At 34.9% G+C, this 23448-nt stretch overlaps 1 protein-coding gene across 2 annotated transcripts in view; it reads left to right on the top strand.

Annotated features, from left to right (window-relative positions):
* Positions 1-23448, top strand: part of LRRC7 (leucine rich repeat containing 7) — a 454713-nt gene that overhangs the window by 355109 nt on the left and 76156 nt on the right. The window contains exons 21-22 of one of the 2 annotated variants that reach the window (XM_049617013.1): positions 2770-2910; positions 12044-12163. In XM_049617013.1, the coding sequence (XP_049472970.1) occupies positions 2770-2910; positions 12044-12163 (261 nt within the window). The remainder of the gene's footprint in view (positions 1-2769; positions 2911-12043; positions 12164-23448) is intronic. The other variant, XM_049617014.1, reaches the window with a different exon arrangement.

The raw sequence follows: 23448 nt of genomic DNA, 5'->3' as shown, positions 1-23448 counted from the left end.
ATACTCTTTTTAAGTAATTATATTGTTTGGAGGTCGTGTCTACATGACAAGAACACAATTATTTTTAGGGAAAAGTGAACTGATAAATGGGGGTGTGGGTGTTAGTTTTTCAATGTGGAAATTGGTTCTGCCTTGCAAAATATTTCATCAGAATGTCTGTTTCAAATAGGTGTGCTCAGTCCCATTGAAGGGAGCCTCATCAAAGCCTCATGACTGGCTGTCAGTGGGAGACACCTGGTCAGTTGTCACCATGCCTTACCTCAACTTTTACCCTCCATGTAGACAGATAACTTGGAGGGCGAAAATATTTGGGGCCAAATAATACAGTACAGTTTGGGAACTCTGGCCTCGTGTAGACACGACCATACGTAACAGGGTAAGATGAACTAGTCAAGAAAGGTTATAAGAAGCTTTTCGGAGCATATGTGCAATGGCTAGTAATGTGAGGCAAGAGAAGAGTGAGTGAGAACAAAGCATGAGAAAGAAGACAAAATTCTAAGCATTTGGTACCATCATTTATTTACTGGTTTCTCAGATAAACAGTTCCTCTCCTTTGATCAGAGCTACTCCACTAGCTGGAGCAGGAATTTGGAAAGAGGAAAATAGGTCTGGGGGAGGGGGATTTGGATCAGCAGAAGTTTGGAAGCCTCCTGCCAATCCCAGATCCAGATAATTAAAAGTAAACTCATGCGTGTTTCCTATTGCTGTGCCCACACCTTCCTTTTTAATTAGCTTCCACGTTTCCCCTGTATGTTTATAATTCCCTCAGTCTGTCTTTCATTCCTCAGATCAACTTCAATGTATGTGCAATAGCTTCTTATTTTATTCCAAGAAATTAAGTTACCTGAGAGTATTGCTTCAAGCCACTGGGTTCTGAAAGTTCTTTTTCTTGTTTCCTCCACGTAACATTTCTTCCCCCCTCTCAATGGAGTTATTGAGCTTTTCAGGCTGTATCTTACTTAAAACTTTCCAGCTATTCACAAACATGAATTCAGGGTACTGAAGCACAGTCTCGTTATATAAAACCAGTTTAGACATAGCTGTGCTACTTCACATACTGTTCAAAGTCAGACTGCACCGGAGATTTGGTGTGTTTCTTTCCCAGTGAAATTTAGGTGAAGATTTCAATCCGGATATCGAATAGTTATGTTAGAAACCATAAGATCTTTGTCCATTCTTCATAAGACAGAACTGCCTAGAGGCCTGAACATTGGATAAGCTTAACAGCCCAAAATGGTGTTGGTTAAGGATCTTGCCCAGTGTTGACCTTGGAGAGGCAGCTACAGATAAAAGATGCTGTTTTCTCCTGTAGTTTAACCTCAAGGCTCATGCTTCCACTACAGAGTCCCACTGTGACTGAGAGAATTTAAAACCTGAACCCCTATGTCCGAGATTGCTACTCTTCTGCAGGAACTAAGAAGGCACTAGACTGAAGTAATTTTAAACCTTAAGGAATCATTCAGATGCTAGATTGAAATGTTCAGTGTCCTTTTCAACTTTGGCATGGTGACAATGAAAAATCTCTGGATGAAATAATCAAGGATCCATAACAAATGTGATTGGTAGACAAGCACACACCATCAGGAGTATAGTCTTTCAACTGAGTTCAGTAAAACTGATGCTAAAAGTCATTACTTTGCAAACAACGCCCTCAGAATAGAATAGCTGTTTGCTGTTATTGTTCAAGAACATTCAGTCTTTAAAAAGTGTACTAAGTTAATTTGTGTAGTTTTTTTTAATCCAAAATAAGAGAATTACTTTAAAAGGGCCAAATACTGTTAATTATTACATTTTTATGAGAGTTGGAAAGTGAAGATTGTACTAATGGAAGCTATTTGACGACAGGGTCTACAAAATGTTTTAATTTAAATGACGTTCTGTAGAAAAAAATTAACTAGCTATCAGACACTTGGGATAACTTTAGATGCACCGATTGAAGGATAACCACGATGCAGATATCACCAGAGTGCTCTAGATAGTTAGGTATTTTTGATACATAGCACTGTGCTCGCTTCGGCAGCACATATACTAAAATTGATACATAGCATTAATAGTTCAAATCAAAATTCCTATAGATTCATCATGAAATTTCTCCATTTTAAAATGTAATTTTTAAGCAACAAAAAAAACCCTTAGAATCCTCAGATCCACATACAAGTTATTTGACTGATTTTACTAAATTAATCAGTAAATTCAGTTAGCCAATAGTCAGATTGAATGATTTTTTGACCAGATCTTTTTCTGAGTTGCTGTAATTATGTCTATAGACAGAAATAAAGGACACTGATTTTGGCTTTAACATTGTAGTACATCCATTTTAAGGCAGCATTAGAAGCTGGCATTTGTCTTTTGTATGTGTTTATCTCACAATGTGAAAGAGACCATGAGATTTGCAGCTGGCAGAATTTGATTAAGATCGCACTGTTTGAAATTTTTGAATCAATAGACTACCACAGATGAACAACATTTGTCCAAAGTCACTAATATCATGATATAAAAGAGATAGGTTTTATGCCTTTGAGTTAGCAGCAAATGTAAAACAGAATGTATCCTTGCTTTTTTGTCTTTTCTGTAGTTTTGGATGGTACTCATTATGTGCATAACTAACACTGTTTACTGTATGCTTCTGTCTGATCAAGTGCATGTTTAAAAGGAAGTTACTGTTTGCCCGCTTAAAGTTAAATGTTATAAATTTAAACATGTTCATGTAATAATCAGTTTGTTGAGCATGTGTTCACACCCTGTCACATGATTATTTCCTCTACTCAGAATGCTGCTTACAAACACAACACAGTTAACCTTGGCATGCTGCCCTATGGAGGTATTTCAGCAATGCATGCAGGCAGAAGCATGACTTTAAACTTGCAGACTAAGTCTAAATTTGATCTACAAGAACTACCTCTTCAGAAAGTAAGTATGGACTGCCTTACATGTGTCAGCATACCAAAGCCAATTAATGTTGTTTGTTCACTTAATGTGTTTAGGCTGTACATACAACCCTGCTTATAGACTCTCCTGAGTTCAAAAAGCACAAGGGCAAATGATGCGGAGCCCAAACTCTTAGCTGCTAAATGAATCTTTGGAGCTAGAACGATTCGCAGGTTCCTGCTTAATAGCTTTGCTTTTTGGATTGAGCAGGCACATGGCTTTTTGAGTTGCTCTAAGGCTCATTTTCTTATTACCCATTTCTTTTTCTTTTCTTCTTTGTTTTCCTTTCTTTCGTGTGTGTGTAGATATATAAACATATATTTTTAAACCTTTTCAGAGATAGCCCTATGTTCCCTTGCTGACACATTCTGAGAACAGAGCTAGAAATTATTGTTGGATTTCAGTTGATTCCTTTGGAAATGACATAGAGACCTAAATTAGAATGGAAATGAAGTGTTTGGCACTTCTCGATGCTCCTTCAGCCCATTGTCTTTATGGGAAATATTACACAGACATAAAACATGAGGAGCAAGTTGTGGTTTAGCTAGCAAATTGTTACTCACCCTAGACTAATGGGAAAGGAGCACATTAGCATGGCCTTAAGTGAAATTGTGGGCTAATTTGAAATGAAATATACTGGAAGAGGAAACATTTCCATTGTCAAAAGAACATTTCTGCTGTTTTATTCAGGCAAAACTGAGAATGCATATTTTACCTGTTGAAATGGATTAATGCTTCTGTCTTAGTTACATTTTGATGGAGGCTAATGAGTCATTTTCACACAATATGTCATTATGACTATATTATTAATATAGTCATTAACCTAGTAAGTTTTATGAAAAAAAGCAATGCAAAGTAGGGATAACAGAATGACAGTAGCCTCCAAACACTTCTCTCATAATAAAATTGATGAACATAAGAAAAAAAAAACCCATCCCAGCAAAATGAGGGTCAAAAGACCTTGAATCCATGTTTTATTGTCAAATTAGTCTTAATAACAATCCCTGACTCTGGATAGTTTGCTTCCTACTGTGAATAGAGGAATAAAACCAAAGAGACATTTATATTCACAGCTTTTTCCTCACCCACAATTATTTTGGAAAGAAAAAAAAAAAGACTAAATTAAGAACTTTTGAATGTTGTTTTTCCTGTCCTCAGTCTCCTGTGGCAGGACAAGGGGTGTGTAGGTAACTTTCCTTCCAGGGAGAAGAACAAACCCTGGTTTGTGGTGTTTGCTAATGTCTGTGATGTAACCACTCCCTCTATGGCCAAATTCAAGGTACTAACTTAACATCGCTGAACACAGAACTGGGACATGAGTCCAATTAGCTCTCAAGAGCTAGTACAAGTCAGCTCCAGCACACTATCAGCAAGACCCTTTCTATGGCAGCCTCTACTTTAATGGAACCTTTTCTTCATGTCCCCTCAGATGCTCAGGGTTCTCATCTTCTGCCTCACAAAACCAGCATTCAAAAGACCCTGAAATGTGTTTGCACTAAGGAGTAAATGAGACATCACAACTGAAATATGTCTCTCCCCTGGAGGGGTTGGCACTTGATAGAAATCAAACCCTTAAACTAAGAGGGTGGAATTTCAAAATTCAGTGAGCAGATTAGAGACATGTTGATAGGAAGGGAGCTATTGCTTGAACCCCCTCAAATTATATGGAAAACCCCTTATTTTGTTTAATGTTTAGTCCTATTTGCTTATCCATCTATAGAATGACATAAATATATTCTGAAAAATGGGGCTATACTTGAAACATATATTTCTCAATGTCTGCAGTGTTCCCCAGATATAAATTCGGTACCTCAGTGTTGCTGTATTAATTTTCTGATCTTGTGTGGGGTAGCCTAGAAAATGCATTCATTAACTGTTACTATAGCTCTAAGATCATTTATATTGGAAATATTACAGAGTTATCATATTTGGAGACTTTTCAACCTTCCTCGGTTAGGTACAGAGATGAGCTAAAGGAATTCTCTTTGGAAGCTGCATTAAACTGCAAACCAAGAATAATTCAAGTATTGAAAGATTCCATCTCAAAACGAATTATCATCAATATGTTATTATCCACACCAGGGAGAGAGAGAGAGAGAGAGAGAGAGAGAGAGAGAGAAGGCAAGGGAGGGAAAAAAGAATACCGACAGGGCAACTACTCCATTACCCCTAAGAGATTTTATGACCCTAAATTATCAGTTTAAGGCCTATAAACTTTGAGCTTTAGACATCTGGGACAACTTTCCTACCTGCTGGCAGTGCAGGAACTTTATTAGGTATGGGCACTGAGTGTTCGATATCTCAATAATACTCCTGACCCTGCTTACTCCCATGGATTCCAGTCTGTCTCTGCCCCGTTATCTTTGTGCTCAGGCACATCTCTTCCACAGAGCTTCTTTAATTTGAAAATTTCTTTGGTTTCTCTGCCAAGTTTTAGAGACAGCCTCTCTTAAAATTTTCCTTTCTTGGCTCCACTGACCATTGCTAACAGATCCTATGTTTGAGGCTTAATTTCCCTGAACCCTTCTCACCAGGAGACAGGCAAAAATTATTTTCCTTTGCATAAAAACCTATTACAACACTTTCGCTACTTAAGATAATAAAAATTAATGTCAGTAATTTAAGATTTCTTTTCAGTCTCTAAATGCTTGTGAGCCACGAGAATTTCATTGAAAATATAGAGTAAGATCAATTTATAAACAAACATTTTCAGTAGATAAAATTGACAAAACTGTTCATGTTCCCGTGGAAATACTGAGCTCTTTTTATTTATAAAATTCCTAAATGACAATCCTGGCCATCCTTAGTTAGGTGCTGTGGTAAATGACTCTGAATGTCGAAGGAATCTAAATTAGCATTTTCATGCATTACCATGTAAGCACTGGAATTCAAGGTGCAGCTACTTTTGTGTAGGTAGTGCCCTACCCGGGGAACATTCAGGGCTGAAATCCACACTCTTTCCCCATACTCTGTTTTCAAGCCTTAACCTCTCTCAATTAAGAGAAAGGAGCACTGTTTGTATTTTCTCTGTCACACTGAGACTATATTTTTGCAGGTTGCCCAGAGAGGGCACCTTTCAGTGCTTCTGACCTCCCCCGACCTCCATTTTTGGTAATTGACAGAAAGTCACTATTTGTGCTAACTGAGGTCCTGACTCAGTGTATTATTTGTTTTTTGGTTTGAGTTTTTATTTAAGCTACCAAAAATATCTAGTTTTTTTTTTCAAATTTTTAAACAAATTTGTAATAAATTATTTAAAGGATAAAGCTGTTTGTGAATGAAGATCAAAGAATCTATACTTCTATTTTAAAAGTGAATATTTATGTAGATGAAAAGAAAAGACTTTCCCAGATTTTTCTGTGCATTGAATATTTCTAATTTGTTCATATTTATTACATGCCAGGTCAAGTATTAAACATTTTTCATGAATTACAAGCCACATATAGGCTCCATACTATGAACAGTAAATTACATATTCTATGGTAATTTTATGACATCTGTTAAGATATTAACAGAATGTTAATAAATACAACAAAATTATTTTATTATTTTTTAAATGTTTTATTTCTTTTTGAGAGAGAGAGAGCATCAGCAGGAGAGGGGAACAGAGTAGTGGGGCCCAGGATCCAAAGCGGGCTCTGTGCTGACAGCAGCAAGCTCAATGCGGGTCTCAAACTCACAAACCATGAGATCATGACCTGAGCTGAAGTCGGATGCTTAGCTGACTGAGCCACCCAGGTGCCCCAAAATTATTTTAATATTTAATATTCTTTAGTGTTTTTATTCATTGATATTTATTTTAATTTCCTAAAAAAATTAATAGTACTTATAACCAGAACACTTAACCTATATAAATCAGCTATTAAATTATAAAATTATTAATATTTTCTATCTATCTATTCATTTATTTATTTATTCATTCATTCATTTATCATTTATTTACTGCCTCTCCAAAAAGCATTTAAAGCAACTTTCTATGACATTATTAATGGTTCCATGTGCTTCTTTGGATGTGTTCTGTTGTAATTGAGCTTAGCTATTGTCTTGAAATTTTATGTTATTAGAGAGAAATCTAATATTGTAAAATGTCAGTTCAAATTGCCATTTTTATTATCCAGATTAATGGTAGAATAAGAATTTCAACAAGAGAATAAAGACTAGGATTTATTAAGAATCTACTGTGTACCTGGTACCATTAGGTACCTTAAATATGTTTTTTCACACTACCCTCATAAATCCTCAAAGGAAGTATTTATCTCATTGTACAAATGAGGAAACTGAGGCTCACGTGTCACACAAAGGAACTTACCTCAATTCTGTTTTACTACTGTAACCCTGGCACTTAACATGGGAGTAGGCAAAATTTGAATCTGACTCTGCTTGGCACCCTGGTCCCTGCTGTTTTTACTGTACAATGAAGCCTTCTCAAATATTTACAAAACCTGGCATTTTCAGAGAACATAACTCAAAATAGTTGATAAAGTTTGTTCATATACATTATGATCTCACATCATCTTCACAATAATCCAGAAAAATAGATATTATGGAATGGAGAAGAGAATACACAAGTCGAATATATTAACTAATCCAATACCTATCATGACCCAAATCATTCCCTCTGTGCTACAGACACAGGGCTCTCTTAGCAGAATTTAGTAAATGCTTAATGTTACCTTAAGTAACTTTACCTTACCTTTACCTTAAAGTAACCGCTTAAAGTTACCTTACCTTTACCTTAAAGTTACCTCATGCTCATCCATTTCCTGGGCACTCAGTATCACCAGGAAATATGCTTGATGGCAGGGAAAGGCCAAAGATTGTGAACCCCCCAAAATCACAAGTTAATCATTCCTGCTACTGCAGCCCCAGAGACAAGTGGGACTGGGGAAGAAATCACTGGCCTCTTCTAATTCCACCTCTGCAGGTGTGTGGCTGGGGTATAGCATGATCTCTTCCACATTGAAGAAACTGATACTTTTTTGTCTTGTTCTTTTCTTTTCAACTTCTACCACCATATTATACCATAGCACCCACTACTTAGTGCCTTATTGAAACAGACACTAATATAAATTACAATTTCAGAGGAAGGGAAGTTGAAATGATGGAAATATATGTATTAAATAATCTTTTCATAGAATTTTGCCTGGAAGAAGATGACTTTGCTACCTGTTTTATTACTTGATACTCATCCTACTATCTTTTGAATTAGAGAAATTTAGATAGAAATGTTTGCAACTACTTAAAATTATTTTTTAAATTTCTAATGTCCTTTCTTACTGGATCTATGCACATGATTCAGGATCAAATAGTACCAACATTTGATATGCATTTATTCACCCTACTCTCATGGGTTACTTAATCCCATTTTTTTTCTGCTGAAAGCAAAGCAAGATTTATGTAGCACCTTGGGGCTATAGTTTCTATTGCCTATAGTTTCTATTGATTCTGCTGGATTTATTATTGGCTATCTATCACTCAAGGAAGATTCACTTATCTTTCTAATTATGAAAAAAACCTCCAGCCTGTAAATCCACATAAATCCTCATGGACAATGGCTAACATTACCAACATAATAATGTTAGTACTCATACATATGCTTCCTAACCACAATAATGAAATGCTGGTTTAAAAATCATCTGAACATTACATTACCACCTTCAGATTGAACCCCTTGAAATCAAAATCATTTATATTGTAACTTGGTGTATATTTGTCTTTGTAATACCTATTTTTTAAATATATGTGGAAAATAAATTATATTCCCATTTTCACTGGAAATACTCTTGGGAAAATTGTTTTTAAAACATTTTTGAATCTATGGTAATGCCTTTGTGAACTATAGGCTAATTACTAAGCAAAATAGATCCTTGAGATCTTAAGGCATACATCCTGAGACATTTGCAAACTGCCAAATGCTAATACCACTCTCATATAATTTCTCCAGCTAAATGCAGTAAGTATAATTTGTCAAGCATTCAGTGTATCCATTAATTAGCTAACCCAAGTAAAACTACTGGGTCAGCTAAGCTCATTTATTCATATACGTGAATCCTGCATATACACACATACTCACATAGGCACATATAAACACATGCATGCACACATTTATATACATGCACATATATATCACACATTTTCATGCATATTTATGTCTCAGCCAAATTAGAAATTACTTCTTCCAGTACACACTTGTGCTCATTCACAGTAGTCAAAAACATAAATGTTAAATCTATAAATGTCCATGGTCATTTTTGGGACAGAGTCCCATCAGCAAAACTCCTAGCATTGGAGTATTTCTTAACAAATATAATTTCTGATTTTTCACTAAATCATAATGACCATTTTGTCTATATTTTGAAATATTAAAGATCTACAGAATTTAGACGCTGAGAAAATGGTGCAATATGGTGATTTTCGATGTCTTCTATATTTAATTGGTTACATATGCTGAGGAAAAGAAGATTCATTCCTACTTTTCTAAAGTATCTAAAGAAAACATCTAGAATGTAGTATTAGAAATAATTGAATGAGTAACTGAATCTCAATTTGGTTATTTTCTCTGAAATAACAAATTTCAACAATGATAGCTTCATTACTTTTTTAAATGTTTTTCAGTTGCTCCTTTTAACCTTTGTTAGAATTTTCACAACTCAGCAACTGCATTTATATACAATTCAGTAGCAGTTTGTGAAAAGTATAATTTTTTAGTAAATAGCTGTACACCTTAGGAACAGAATGTGAACACACTGTATAATTCTTTTTTAGATTACCCATCCCCGCCCTCCCCCCAACATTGATAAGCTGTTTTCATGGTCTTTCTACTTCTCCAAACTTAAACTCCCCTTCCTCCCAGGATGTCTCACTTAAGAAAAACAAAAAAGGCCAGAGCATTCTTGAAATGAATAAAGGAAATTGCTTTCAGGAAATTCCTTTAATTTCCATGTCTAGTGAAAGTATTTTTTTCACGTGTCTGCATGTTTATGTTTTCTTTGACCCCTGTAATGTAGAATCGATGTGGTTGCTAATTCTAATTTTAAAAAGAGAGAGAGATTCCTAAATGAATGAAGAACCTACACCATTATGATATTAGGATGTCGACTAAAGGGTTTTCACCTTTTTTTAACACCAAGAAAAATTTTGCAATTCTCAGTTGCTCTCTGTGACAAAGAGTCCTGTCTGGGAAGCTGAAGCAGGACTCGTAGAGGAAATAGAGAAGGAGATGGACATGATATAGAGGGGGGAAAAAAAGGGATACCTGTGTTATATATTCTGGCCACTTCTTAGAAGTATATTTTGCAAACACCTAGCCAGATGAACACATTTTTTATCCCATTTCACTGGCAAAGAAATCAAGCCAGAAAGACATGTATATTAATTTAAACCAAAAACAAACAAACAAACACCAGCCAGGAGTGCTTACCCTGAATACTTATATTTTAACTGCTTAATTTTAATAACTTGATTTGTTGTATTTTAATATATAGAAAAACTGTGGGGGGGGCATATGCAAACGTGTTGATCTGAAAAAGGAAAAGACTATAATGGAAATATTATGAAGGAAATATTAGGAAATAAAGGAAAATTAATGCTTGAAAACAGACAGACAGGGATTTAGTAGCAATCTGTTTTTTTTTTCAAGTAATATGTACTTTAAATGTGTTACCTACATGCGAATTTTCAAACAACCACAAGTGAATGCATTCCTAGCTAACCCAGAAGCTTCAGTTCAGGATAGTTTTTCTCTTTGTTCATAGTTTCTGATAGACTCCTGAAAAAGGAATTCACATGGCCAAAGTACAATAAGAAAATTGAGTTACCTCCTTACTTTTCATTATATCCATTATACCTTAGGAAAACTCCATCTGGTATCATAACCCTGTTTTAAAATAGTTCCAAGCAATCCTTTTTAAAAAACGCATGCAATCAGCATGCAGATTGGATCGTTATATAATTGTTTTTTAAAAAACCAACGAGGACCACTCTGTATAACCAGATGAGAGCTGCCAAGCCGCCCATCTGTGCAACATTGTGAAGAGAATGGCCCAGTTCTCCCACCCTGGGGTTGGACACTTCCTCACACAGAATAGAGCTGCACATGCACCCTCTAACTAGGCTTGATTTATCCATAGGGATACTTCAAAACATATACAGAAAACGGTGTACGAAACAGCATAATTTCTCATCCACAGAAGAATTCCCCAGCAAATCAAGGAGTAGCTGCATATGTGGTAGGTTAGAGAAGGAGAAAAGTCATTGAGAAAAGTTAATCTCATTCCACAGGAAAAATATACCACTATTATATCCCTCTATGGGAGCCCATCTTTCTGATGGTTGTAATTACCTGCTCAGGTCAAACTATGGAACTCTCTCCCATATCAAATACTAATAATAATAAATACAGGGGTATTATTATTTGTTAAAAAAATAAGCAGTAAATCAGCTAAAAATATATGAGGTGTTTAAACTTAAAGCACAAATGATCTATATAAATAAAATTAGAAACACAACAGTCAGATTTATTTTATGCTGTGATTCTAATAGCACAACGTTTTTGATGTTGCTTTCATATTTCCCTAAAAGCTATCTGTATATAATGTCATAGTACCGTAAGTCTTACACTATGCTATTATTAACACTATTTTGGATTAGTGCAACGCATGTTCTCCCAGAATCAGTACAGCCTTATAAAATTTGTTTTAGGTTTGGAATATTGAAAGTTATATACTGTACTTTATGGTTTCAGTTTATAGTCTAAACGGTAAGATTATAGTAAAGAAATGAATTAAGCAATTTTTAAATGTTGTGGTTTTTAACAATCGGTTAATGTTATTCGGATTATTTTTTATTCAGGTATTGTAAATAATCTAAACTTTTCTTTAAAATTCAGTAAATAACTCTAAAGTGGTTATTTTCATTGAATTTCTCATTGCTTCCAAAAACCTGTCAATTCAGAATTCTTATTAAGTAAATAGTGAATAATAATACTTCCAGTTCAGAATATTTGTTTTTCTGCGATTAAACACAATTAATCTTACAGTCACTAGGGACTCTTTTCAGAAAACTATGATAAACTTCTATTACATCACTAAAGAATGCCATACCATTTTTGCAATAGACCCCGTCCCAGCAAAGCAACATTTTAGACAATGGACAAGAAGATGTATCTCCTAGTGGCCAATGGAATCCTTATCCTCTTGGGAGGCGGGATGTACCTCCGGACACCATTACTAAAAAGGTAACCAGTTTCAAATTAATGACACAAACCATGAACCTTGTGCATCCATTGTAATATGTAATCCATATTTTGTGTCATAACCTCATTTCTAATTTTGTAATAAATTTAGACTAAATATTTTCCCACTATAGGGAGTTTAGTTAACCATAAGTGCATGAAAAGAATGAAAAATGAACACTGCCAAATGTTCAGAGTTGGTTACAAATTTTTATAAACAATATCCTGCCACCTCTATGGATACTATCACCTCTTACTAGTGTCTGATACCCACCTTCGAAGTGCAAGTACAGGATTGTGTGTAATATACACTTCTGACCCTCTTGAGTTTAGCAGTATGGTGTAGCCAATTTGTGTAAAATGAAATTCAACTAAAAAGATTGATTTACCATTTGTAAAGTCATACCAGTTCATTCATCTAATCATTCACTCAATAAATACTTACTGAGCAACTGTGCTCAGCTATGTGTTGAGCAGTTTTTAGATTCTGGGGAACAAAAGTAAGATATGGTGTCTTAACTTGAAGATCTTTTAGTCTAGTGAGGTATCCTAAGTGGTAAGTAAGTAATTATAATGCTGCATGTTAAATTACCATAAAGGGAATAAGAAGAAAGCCACAACCCAGGAAAAGATAATTACAACATATATGAGAGACAAGGGATTGCTATTCCAGAATATATTTTTTAAAACTCATATAGTCAATAAGAAAAGACATACAACACAATACAAAAGAATGGTAAAATACAAGAATAATTAGGAGAGGAAATAAACATTTTAAAAAGCAGAATATTTTCGTCAATCAGAAATGCGAAAAAAAAAAAACAGATGCTACTTTATACCTACTAGCCCACAAAAATTAAGTGTGAAAAATGTAAATTGTTTGCTAGTATAAGAGCAATGGAAACCTTTTCATAGTTCCTGTAGGAATAAAAACAGCCATTTTGGAATCAAATTATCTTATAAAGATGACCATGAGTGTACCTTATATTCTAAAAATTGTCCTCCTAAGATGTTATTCAAGACACTTTTAATGTTTACAATGGTAGGAAACTGGAAAAACCTACCACCAGAAAAGTATGTAAATAAATTCTGTTATTCACCCAAAAGGATATTTTAAAGCAATGAAAATTAGTTAATCAGTAGTTATGATAATATGTATAAACCTTAGAAACATAATTTTAGTAAAAAACAAGTTTCAGGAGATGGAACACATCAAACCTATGAAATTTATAATTCTCAAGAAGAAGCAAAACTAAAATATATTGTTTAGGCATAAGTACATGACTCAGAAAACTATTTTTAAAAGGGAATGGTTAGCAAAATTTATGATTAGAGATATCTCTAAAGAGGAAACTGGGGGTAAGATCATGGAGGAAATTTGTATTATTCTTGCTACTGTTTTATTTCTTAGGTTGAATTTTATAATTATGCTTCATAGCTTACATATATACTACATAATCACATACTTTCTTTGTAATTTAGGTGATGATTTTCCTCTTGATGACTACTTCAGTGCTTTTAATATATATATATATATATATATATATATATATATATATATATATAAAATATCAAATTATTTTACCTCAAATAGCTGTTAATGCCCTGATTACAGGTGTTACACATGTTATTAATCTGCCTGTTGGGCAATATTTAACACAGCAGATAAACATAATGTGTGGTTAGTGCTTTGAAGTTGGGATACAACGTTATGAGATTTTCTGGAAAGGGCACCTGTTTAGTAAAGAAACTAAAGTTGAGAGGAGTGGTGTAAAATAAGGCTGGAAGGTAAACAGAAGGTTGATCATGCTGTACTTTATTCTGAAGGAAATGAGAATGGGAGTTTTGAAATGTTTTAAACATGAGAAAGCAAAGATTAAATTTTCATTTAAAGAACATTCTGATAGCTTTTCAGAGAATGAATTATAGAGAAGAAAGACTGAAGGCAACTGGACCAGTTAAAAAGCTTCTACTTTAATACAGGGGAGAGTAAGTGGAAGCAATGGGTGGTGGAGCGAAATGCATAGATTCAATATCTTCTTAAAAGGTGAGCCAACATGATGCTGGGATTGACTGGACATAGGGTATAGGAGATAGATAAAAGTTCCATGGTTGAGACACAGGTTTCTCATTTGGACAAGGGACTGATGTGCCATTCACTGAGACTGGAAGCACAAGAAGAGTTAATGGTTGGAAGTGGAGGAGGCAAGCCTAATTTACATTTTAATATGTTGACTTGAGGTATCTTTAGGGTATCTAAATGGTAACAGTTAGTGGACATTTAGAGATATTTATCTGAAGTTCAGGAGAGAAATCTTAGCTGAAGATACAGACTTAGCAATCATCAAAATATATGTCATAATTGAGCTGTGAGGCAGATGGATGACACAGAGCTCCATGGGACACCAACATTTAGGGATGTTCTTAGGAAGGAGAACAGAGAAGGAATAACCATAGATTTTATCAATAGGGTCTACCACAAGTTATAGAAACTTCAAAGGAAACAGCCTTGAATATTAAGTGAATATCTAGCTGATTATCAACATCTAGAGGAAGCCTCAGATTTAGTCTTCAGTTATATTATTTTAAATACTTAGGGTTTTTCTCCCTCTCCATTCTTCTATCCATATTGTTGGCTTTATCCCAAAATTGGTTCCTCTCATTATTTAAGTTGTGTGCCAGTGACAATTAGAGATACAATCTTCCTCTTCCAAATCCATCAAGGGAAAGAGCCAAGTTTCCAAAAGCAGTCTGTTACAAGCAAAACTTTTCAATCCTAAATCCCTACCTCTTCTTAGCAAAACTTTTCAAAACCTCAAGCAAAACTTTTCAACCCTAAATACCAATGTCTTCTTAGATCTCATTGATCCAAAATAGTGAAGGACTTCCCACCCCTAGCAAGATGAATGGAATTATATGATTAGCTTTGACTAATCAGTTGGAGTAGAATAGATAGGGCTCTCAACTCCAGTGACCAATAAAAAAAAGCTTTATTCACTTATTACTCTGAATGGAACTAAGAGCTGTTTACATTAACCATCCATATATGCACTTTACCTGAAATCTATTTTCAAGCTCCATAATCATATCATCAGTAAAAATCATGATAATCATTTGCTTGCTTCTCTACTTTTTTTAAGAACCCCATGCAATCCTGTATTGATTAAACATTAGTAAGGTAGTTGGTCTTATTTAAGACTAAAATAATTATTTCATCTATGTGAAAACTTCATAACCTTTGATACTTCTTTTCAAATGTGAAATAATGTAGTATGTCTTTCATGTGTAAACTCATTTGTATCTTCTTCCTACTACCATGATATGCATTTTCAGATTACCTGAAATTTGCCTAAAATCTGGGATTTTAGAACGTATAGATATGTCTACCTATTATCTCACAGAGTAGAGAGATTAAAAGATGCTCTAAATATCCAAATTTAGTTTATTATATTCTAAATGAATATATTAAGTTAATATTCAGTGAGAATCAATTTAAGGAAATGAAAATGGTAATGGGATTATTAACCTGGGCTTCAGGATTCACTGAAATAAATATGAAAAAAATACTACTATTTATTGTGTTTATATTTCATTATACAGGGAATGTTTTTAAAAATCAATATTACTTTTGCAGTTGAAGTGAGTAGTCAGGGTAGACAGAGTGAGAATGGAAAACTAAGAATTGGACTACAAATGGAATGGGGACTCAAAGGAGAATAAATGATGAAGTCGTAGCCAGCTCCATTTCAGTGTATTTCTTGAAATCTCTGTATTAGTTTTTAAACAATCTTATTATTATTCTTAGAGATACTCCTATGTTACTACTGTGATACTTCAACTGTGTGGTATTTAGTGCTGTGATACTACCATGATCAGAAACCCTGTGGTGCTTCAGAGATCCAGGGGGAGACACAGTTTCAGAAAGGCTTTGATTGAACTGTGGCTCTGTTCTGGCTATCATAGCTCTTTGGTTGAACTAATATTGGTAGTACTCACGGATATGCCTGTGAGTACTTCAAACACTATAGGAGAACAAATTTGGGTACCCTCCAACACATCAAATATTTCAGACACATAAAATAGACAAAAAGTGCTCATCGATCAGAAAGGATTTTGTTCTTTATCTACTATTTCTGTCCTGAGTACCCGAGAGTGGCTAATCCATGGCAAAATTTGAGGGTGTTAAATCCCGACTTGTTTTTTTGCTTTCTTTTTTTCTGAGTGGCAAGAGGTGGGATTTAACTGACTTTTTTTTCTTTTAATGGTGTAATAGTAGGTGGTAGTTTTCAGTTCTCTCTTGCTATGTCAGTGTCCAAAATCTCAAATTCTAAATATCCGTCAATGCAGAGTCTGGGGGTCATTGCTGGAAGAACATGTCACAGCTATGTAAACCTCCCCCTGAATTCCAAACATTACTACACAAGCACTTTAAGAATTGCTATTAAAAACTTTTGAATGGCTGAAAACAACAGTGGTTTCAGGAATATTTGTACGTTAGACTGCTGTCACATCTCTGCTTTCACAGCTGTCATCTGTTGGATTATGCTAAAGTCACTCTGGTAAGAACTATTATGTACCATATATTAAATATTACTCTGTGTTAGGTATTGTGCTAAATGTCATAATGTATTTCTTCATCTAATCCCCATGACAACCATATCAGGTAAGTACTATTATTTTCATTATTTTTTATTATTTTTATCCGCTGTACGGAAAAAGAAACAGTTTCTTCCGAGAGATGTGGGGTTTAAGTTAGATTACTCACCAAGATTTCACAGGTGACTACATATTTTAGATTACATTCCTATACTTAAGAGAAAATAGTAGGAAGTTCATAGTGAAATTTTGTTTTTCCTTTCTTATGTGAAATTTTTTTCATTTAAAGCCAGATATTATACTCTGATTTGGTAGACTCCTTCCATAGGAATGACAAGGCTGTTTTTCCCTACTTCTGAAATGACAAACTCTTTTAAGAATATTGAGAGTCTTAAAAAAATTTTGAGAGTCTTAAGGTTGCATATCCTTGAGGAGGTTTAAAATTGAAGGATAAAGCCCATAAGGATATGTTGCAATGTTGGAGCAGAAAAGCATTGTAGCAAAAAGGCTAAAGTGGCATATTAAAACAAATGAAACTTAAAACATTCCCTTTCTGGAAAGGGTAACCAAGAAACTTTAAAATCCTAGTGATATTAAATCTGAAAATCTTTTAATATGTAAAAACTAGACATTCAAAGGTCTCTTTCAGCATTAGCAACTCTTCCCTCCCCAAGTGTCTGTTTTTCTAGGTTAAGTGCATAATGAGTTGGCAGCTAGAATAATAAAGATAGGTACCAAGGGTCAACAACAAGATGGACACAGTTGAGAAGAAAAGTATAAAAATGCAGCTAATTTAGTCTTGGCTCATAAACTTGTCCCTGATGCTGAATTTGCCCAGGATTTTCTCACATCTACAAAGCCAGCTCAGCCATTAAGGGCTTCGTGATTGCCAGATGTTTGTCATCTGTGAGGCATGCCCATGAACTCATTAGAAGAAACTTAAAGAGGGGCGCCTGGGTAGCGCAGTCGGTTAAGCGTCCGACTTCAGCCAGGTCACGATCTCGCAGTCCGTGAGTTCGAGCCCCGCGTCAGGCTCTGGGCTGATGGCTCGGAGCCTGGAGCCTGTTTCCGATTCTGTGTCTCCCTCTCTCCCTGCCCCTCCCCCGTTCATGCTCTGTCGCTCTCTGTCCCAAAAATAAATAAAAAATGTTGAAAAAAAAAATTTAAAAAAAAAAAAGAAGAAACTTAAAGAAATTTAAGAAAAATTATGTGGGTTTTTTTTTTTTATCATTTTCATTGTCTTTTCATCCTTTCTTTCCCAGGAACCAAAGTAGAATTTTTGCTTTTTCAAATCATATGAAGTATTAAAAGTTTTTTTAATTAAGTTCCTGGGAAGAAATATTCATTCCTTATTTTAATTTTGGCATTTCTCATGTATCTTAGTATAATGCATTTTACCATTTCTTTCTATACATACTTAGAAAGATAAGATCTAAAATACCTCCTGAAAATCTTATGTTGCCTTGCTGTTGACCATATGGTCAAGATATCATTTTTATTTTAAAACAAGTGAATCAAATTTTTACTAGAATTGGTTTTCCACTTGGTAATAAAAGTCCATCTATTGTAGAACTTTCCAAAAAAGTGAGATCATTTTTAAATAAGAAGTAGATATTTAAAAGTGTGACAGATGAAAATTAACCTGCATATTTAGTTATTTAAATAAAAAGCATTTTACTATTCTGCCATAGATATCTTATCTAAAATATATAATCATTAGAGATGGCTCAGTTGGTTGAGCATCAACTCTTGATTTCAACTCAGGTCATGAACCATGGCCATGAGATAGAGCCCCACATCAGGCTCCATGCTGAACGTGGGGCCTGCTTAAGATTCTCTGTTAAAGAAGTATATATTTGTTAGACAGGGGAAGTTGAGATTCTGTCTCTCCCAGCTGCCCCTCTCCCTCACTGTCACTCCTCTCTCTAACATTAAAAAAAAAAGTGTTTAAAATACGTGATTATTAAGTTATAGTCATTGAAAAGTAACTTTTTCCAAACCTTTTCCATTAAGAGCAAATACTGCTATCCGCACTGTATATATATATGGAACTGAAATAAAAGTAACAATAATTCACGACTTTTGTAATTTAGCTGAGACACAGCAATAGCGCTGTTGGAATCCCTTATATCAAAGGCAGGGAGGTGGGTAAATATAGCTTGCTTATATGGAAATAGTGGAAAGTCTAGAACAGGTAAGAAAGAGAGATGAATATTTAAATGCTGGAAAAAGTAAGGATGGCAAAAGTAGAGTAGATCTTCAGGCTATAAGAGAGCAAGTCAATGTGTGGAAGAAGCAGATAGGAAAATCAACCCAGTAAACCTTGCATATAGGAGGTAAGATACAGGGAAATAGGTATGTTTCTCATTTCCATCAACTACATCAGAGTCAAGTTCCAGCTTAAAATAAAAGTGAAATAAAAAAAATATTCTGAAACTTAGTAATTGTCAATTATGTAGCTAACCTCTCCTTTTGTACAGAAAGAAATATGTCAGGTATAGTAGGTTTTGCCTGAGGCTTTGTATTTTTCCCTCCCAAAGCAATGCACATTATTAACAGTAAAGAACCACAAGGAATAAATGCCTCGACTTTGTCAGTCCATAAGCAAATGAGAACAACTTTCCCTATCACTGTGAGTAATGCCAAGCACAATCCTGGCTCCTGCTTTTCTGCTTCTCTTTTTCGGGCCTCATTTTTCTCCTCTGATAGAAGCACATTTTGCACTGGCCAGAGTAAATATTTCTTTAATTTTTCTGGTAGACTGGGCCATCCCTGAAAATCAAAAACAGGTTGGAATCATTTATATAGTCATTTTAAGCCCCAAGCATTTTTTCTAAACATTAGGAAAAGATTTTTCTGAGTCACTTGATAGACTGAGATTCTCCTTGTTTCCCTCATCCTCTTCCTGTCACTCTCACTCACGGTGGTGTCACTTAGGACTCTGTATTGAGCTCTATCGAGACCACATTGATATCCACGGTGACAGCATATTCCACTGAGGCTGCTGAGCTTCAAGAAGAAAGATCAGCCAAACTCATTCACTGTCAGGGAGCTCTGCCCAAAAATGAAGAAATGAGTCAGTGAAAGGGCAAATTGATGACGTCATACAATTATGGATTTAAAAAAAAAAAAAAACAAAACAAAAACTCTTGGCACAATCTGTTGCCCCCAGAGAGACATTTCCTACACTAATATATGCAGTTTTTCTCTTGACCAAAAGCCACTTTTTTCAGGGAACTAAAGTTTAAAAAGGACAGGGGAACCTTAATCCCTAGCAGGATTTTGAAGACAACTTTCTGGATCTACAATAATGTAACTATACTTTTCTTTGATATCCTGGAAAGTAGGGTTTTGGTATCCAGAAATAATCTGAAAATGATTATTTGTGTGCATAGTAAGTACCCACTCCTTAATTTTTCCCTTAGATTGAAAAAGGAGGGTTTTTTTTAACGTTTATTTAATTTTGAGAGAGAGAGATAGCATGACTGGGAGAGGGGCAAAGGGTGGGTGACAGAGGATCTGAAGCAGGCCCTGCTCTGTGAGCGGAGAGCCCCACGTGGAGCTTGAACCCACAAACCATGAGATCAGGACCTAAGCTGAAATCAAGAGTCAGAGACTTAACCGACTGAGCCACCCCAGCACCCAAAAAAAGGAGTGTTAAGCAACACACGAGTTGCCTGGGAAGCAAGCATACCCACCGTCATACAAATCTTCCAGGTTGGGAGGGGTCAAGAGTAGGAGAGGGAAGTAGGTGAAAACTATATCTTATATGATTTATGGTTAAGTATCAATTATTGCTAATATTGTTAGGCATCCACCAAATATCCATTGGAGGCTCTTTGAAATTTCTGATGCTTATGTTTAGTGACTACATTAAGACATGCACTAATGTCCCCTGCCTAACAAATATATGCTTTTATATCTACTAGAGTAGCCTCAGCATGGTCTTTATGGCATAAATATCAGTTATTGTTCTAGAACAGGATAAAAATGTACTGCTAGGTGTTAAAATACATACAATAAGCCAAAGAATAATTGTAGGAATCGTAAGCTAAGGGCTCAAATCTAGTCTTGAGAATTTCAAGTTGCACTCCTTTTATGTTACCAGTATCAGAACCATTATTCAGATGAATTAAATGTATGCTTTTAAAACACAGCTTCCTGATTGATTGCCATGTTATCTATTCCAGTAAATCAGTGCAGCCATGTCTTTCACTATACTAGAGAAATAAGAATGAATGCATCCAATTAGATTCATCCAATTAGATTATTGAAATAAGAGAGAGAAGCCTGAGTAAATAGTAAGACTTGCTTGTTAAATAAGAATTAATTGCCAAAGCAAGAGTACATGGCCTGTAGGAAGTCAAAACTTTCATGGAAAGGGGCCCCTTCAGGGGCAGTTCCACGTCCTCGGTAATAGTAGCTGAATCAGGAAGAAGCGTTTGAAGAAATCAATGAAGTAATTTCCTCTATTTAATGATCCATTGCAAAGATTTATTTTGTTAATCTGACCAGCTAGAATGATATATTTTTAATCAATTGATGTACTATTACTAATGTGGATAGGAGTTTGTAGAAATGTGAGTGAAAAAAATCTCTAGCTTGAAGCAAAAGTGGCAGTTGAGTAAAACCCTGTTTAGTTTCATGCTTGCTATTTTTAATTATTTTTTTTTACTTAATACAACATTAATTCTTTAATTTCCAGAGTACATCCCTTTATCTCCTAATATAAGTACAACAATACAGCTGTGCCCAGTAGTGAAAGCCATCGCTGTTATGAAATCAGGAGATTGTTCTCATCTGGACTGACTCTAAATTATTTCCTCAGTGAGAGTGCAAACCCAAAGAACGTCTATCAAATGACTGTTAAGTCAGAGGTTAAAAAAAAAAAAAACCTTGCCACAGATTAAAACAATAAAGTGGCAGATTAAAACTACTTCCATCAATTCTTGTTGTTCCTTAAAACAAATGACTATTCTGCCTAGGAAAATTGAAATAACTCAATAACATTTATACTATCTTCATTTTGGAATAAATATAAAAGCAAAAGGAAAATGAAAAATTAATCCAGTGAAATAAAAATGTCCATGACCGAGTATGTAATTTGAAGATCTAAACAACATGACAACTGGCAGATGATCAAGGATTGTTGCCAAATAGAAGGTATCACAAGAGTAAGATCCCATGTCTTGCCACTTGATTTTTATCTGACTTTATCTGGCTATCTAAAGAGTCTAATAAATCTTAAGGGTGAAAGGAATAATTGTCAAATTTTTGTTGTTACTGTTAACATCTTTTTATTTTATTTCAGGAATGTAGTAAGTTAGCATCATCACAAAACAAATTGTAGGTTGAAGAGTATAGACTTAGCTCTAATTTCATCATTTTCGCTACTGTGGATTCTTTATTGTTTTTTTCATTTGGTTAATAATTTCCAGTTCCATAGCTGTGTTTTATAAGTTGACATTTAATCATAAGAGAATATGCTTATGAGATTCGATAAGCCGGAAAAGACCGTCTGCACATATCAGCCAGCTGTCATCCTAAGGCGTATGCACTGAAGGGAAAGGGCCTATTGCCTCACCCTTTTAACTGTCATTTGGGGCATTGAAGTATATCACCAGTTTTTAACTCTTAAAAAATTGAAGTCAACAAGTATTTTGAATAACCCCCTCTAAAAATATTGCACTATGCCAGCAGAATGCAATGTCACCCAGTCCCCAGGACAGGAGAAAGAACATCTTCCTGCCCCCTCTCTTTTAAGCTTCAGAGCTCCCTTCCAAGTATCTGTGCTTAATTGTCCTCTAATGCCCAAATGGGAGAACATAGATTTTTGGCATCAAAACTGCCCCAGCTGAATATTTAAAATACAGAGAGAGAGAGAGAGAGAGAGATAAGAAGAAGAAATAATAATGCTTACTAGTTTAGTTAACATAATTATAAAACAATTTCTACAATACAGAGTAGGACTGTACTAAGTTGTTTAACATAGACACTCTCGTATCATCTTCACAACAATCTTATGGGACAGGGAGCCAGAGGCATGGAATTGAGGAACACAGGATTGGAGCCTAGTAATGTCTGCTTCTACAACCTGGTCTAACTACTATGTTATACTACTAAGGTATTGTATCCCTCCCACCCCACTCAACCAAAAACTTTCAGAAAACATTATAGCATAGACCTGTTGTAATAGTAAATAACCCTCAATATCAGCAATATATTTGATATGTAGTTAGCTAGAACTTTTTGCCACAACTTGGTATTGTTTCTTCTCTTCCATGTTCAGAAGAGAGAAAGAAACCCTGGCACCAGTCATGTACTTAAAAATAATTTTTGAGTCCTCTTCAACTTGTTCTTCCCAATCCTACACAAATCGAGTTTAGATCTTAAATGCACTTTTTCCCCCTAAACCTTCATTTTCTTTCATCCGAAACATTTGCAAGTTCTTTACTTACTTTTGTGAATCCAGAAGGAACAGATGTAGGAGCTCTGGGCATGACTGAAACCTACCTACAGATTCTTCTATAGTATTGAATTTAGTTCATTTTGTTAATTTTTTTTCTCAATGATTTAGCTCATCAAACTTCCTGATTATATCACCTAAGATTCCAACCACCACCCCCTATTTAACACTCTCTCCATTTTCTTTTTTTTTTTTTTAATTTTTTATTTTTTAATATATGAAATTT

Source organism: Panthera uncia (genome assembly GCF_023721935.1).
Source record: "Panthera uncia isolate 11264 chromosome C1 unlocalized genomic scaffold, Puncia_PCG_1.0 HiC_scaffold_4, whole genome shotgun sequence".
NCBI lineage: Eukaryota > Metazoa > Chordata > Mammalia > Carnivora > Felidae > Panthera > Panthera uncia.
Note: the sequence above shows the minus strand (reverse complement) of the source record. Positions and strands in the feature narration are given on the sequence as shown.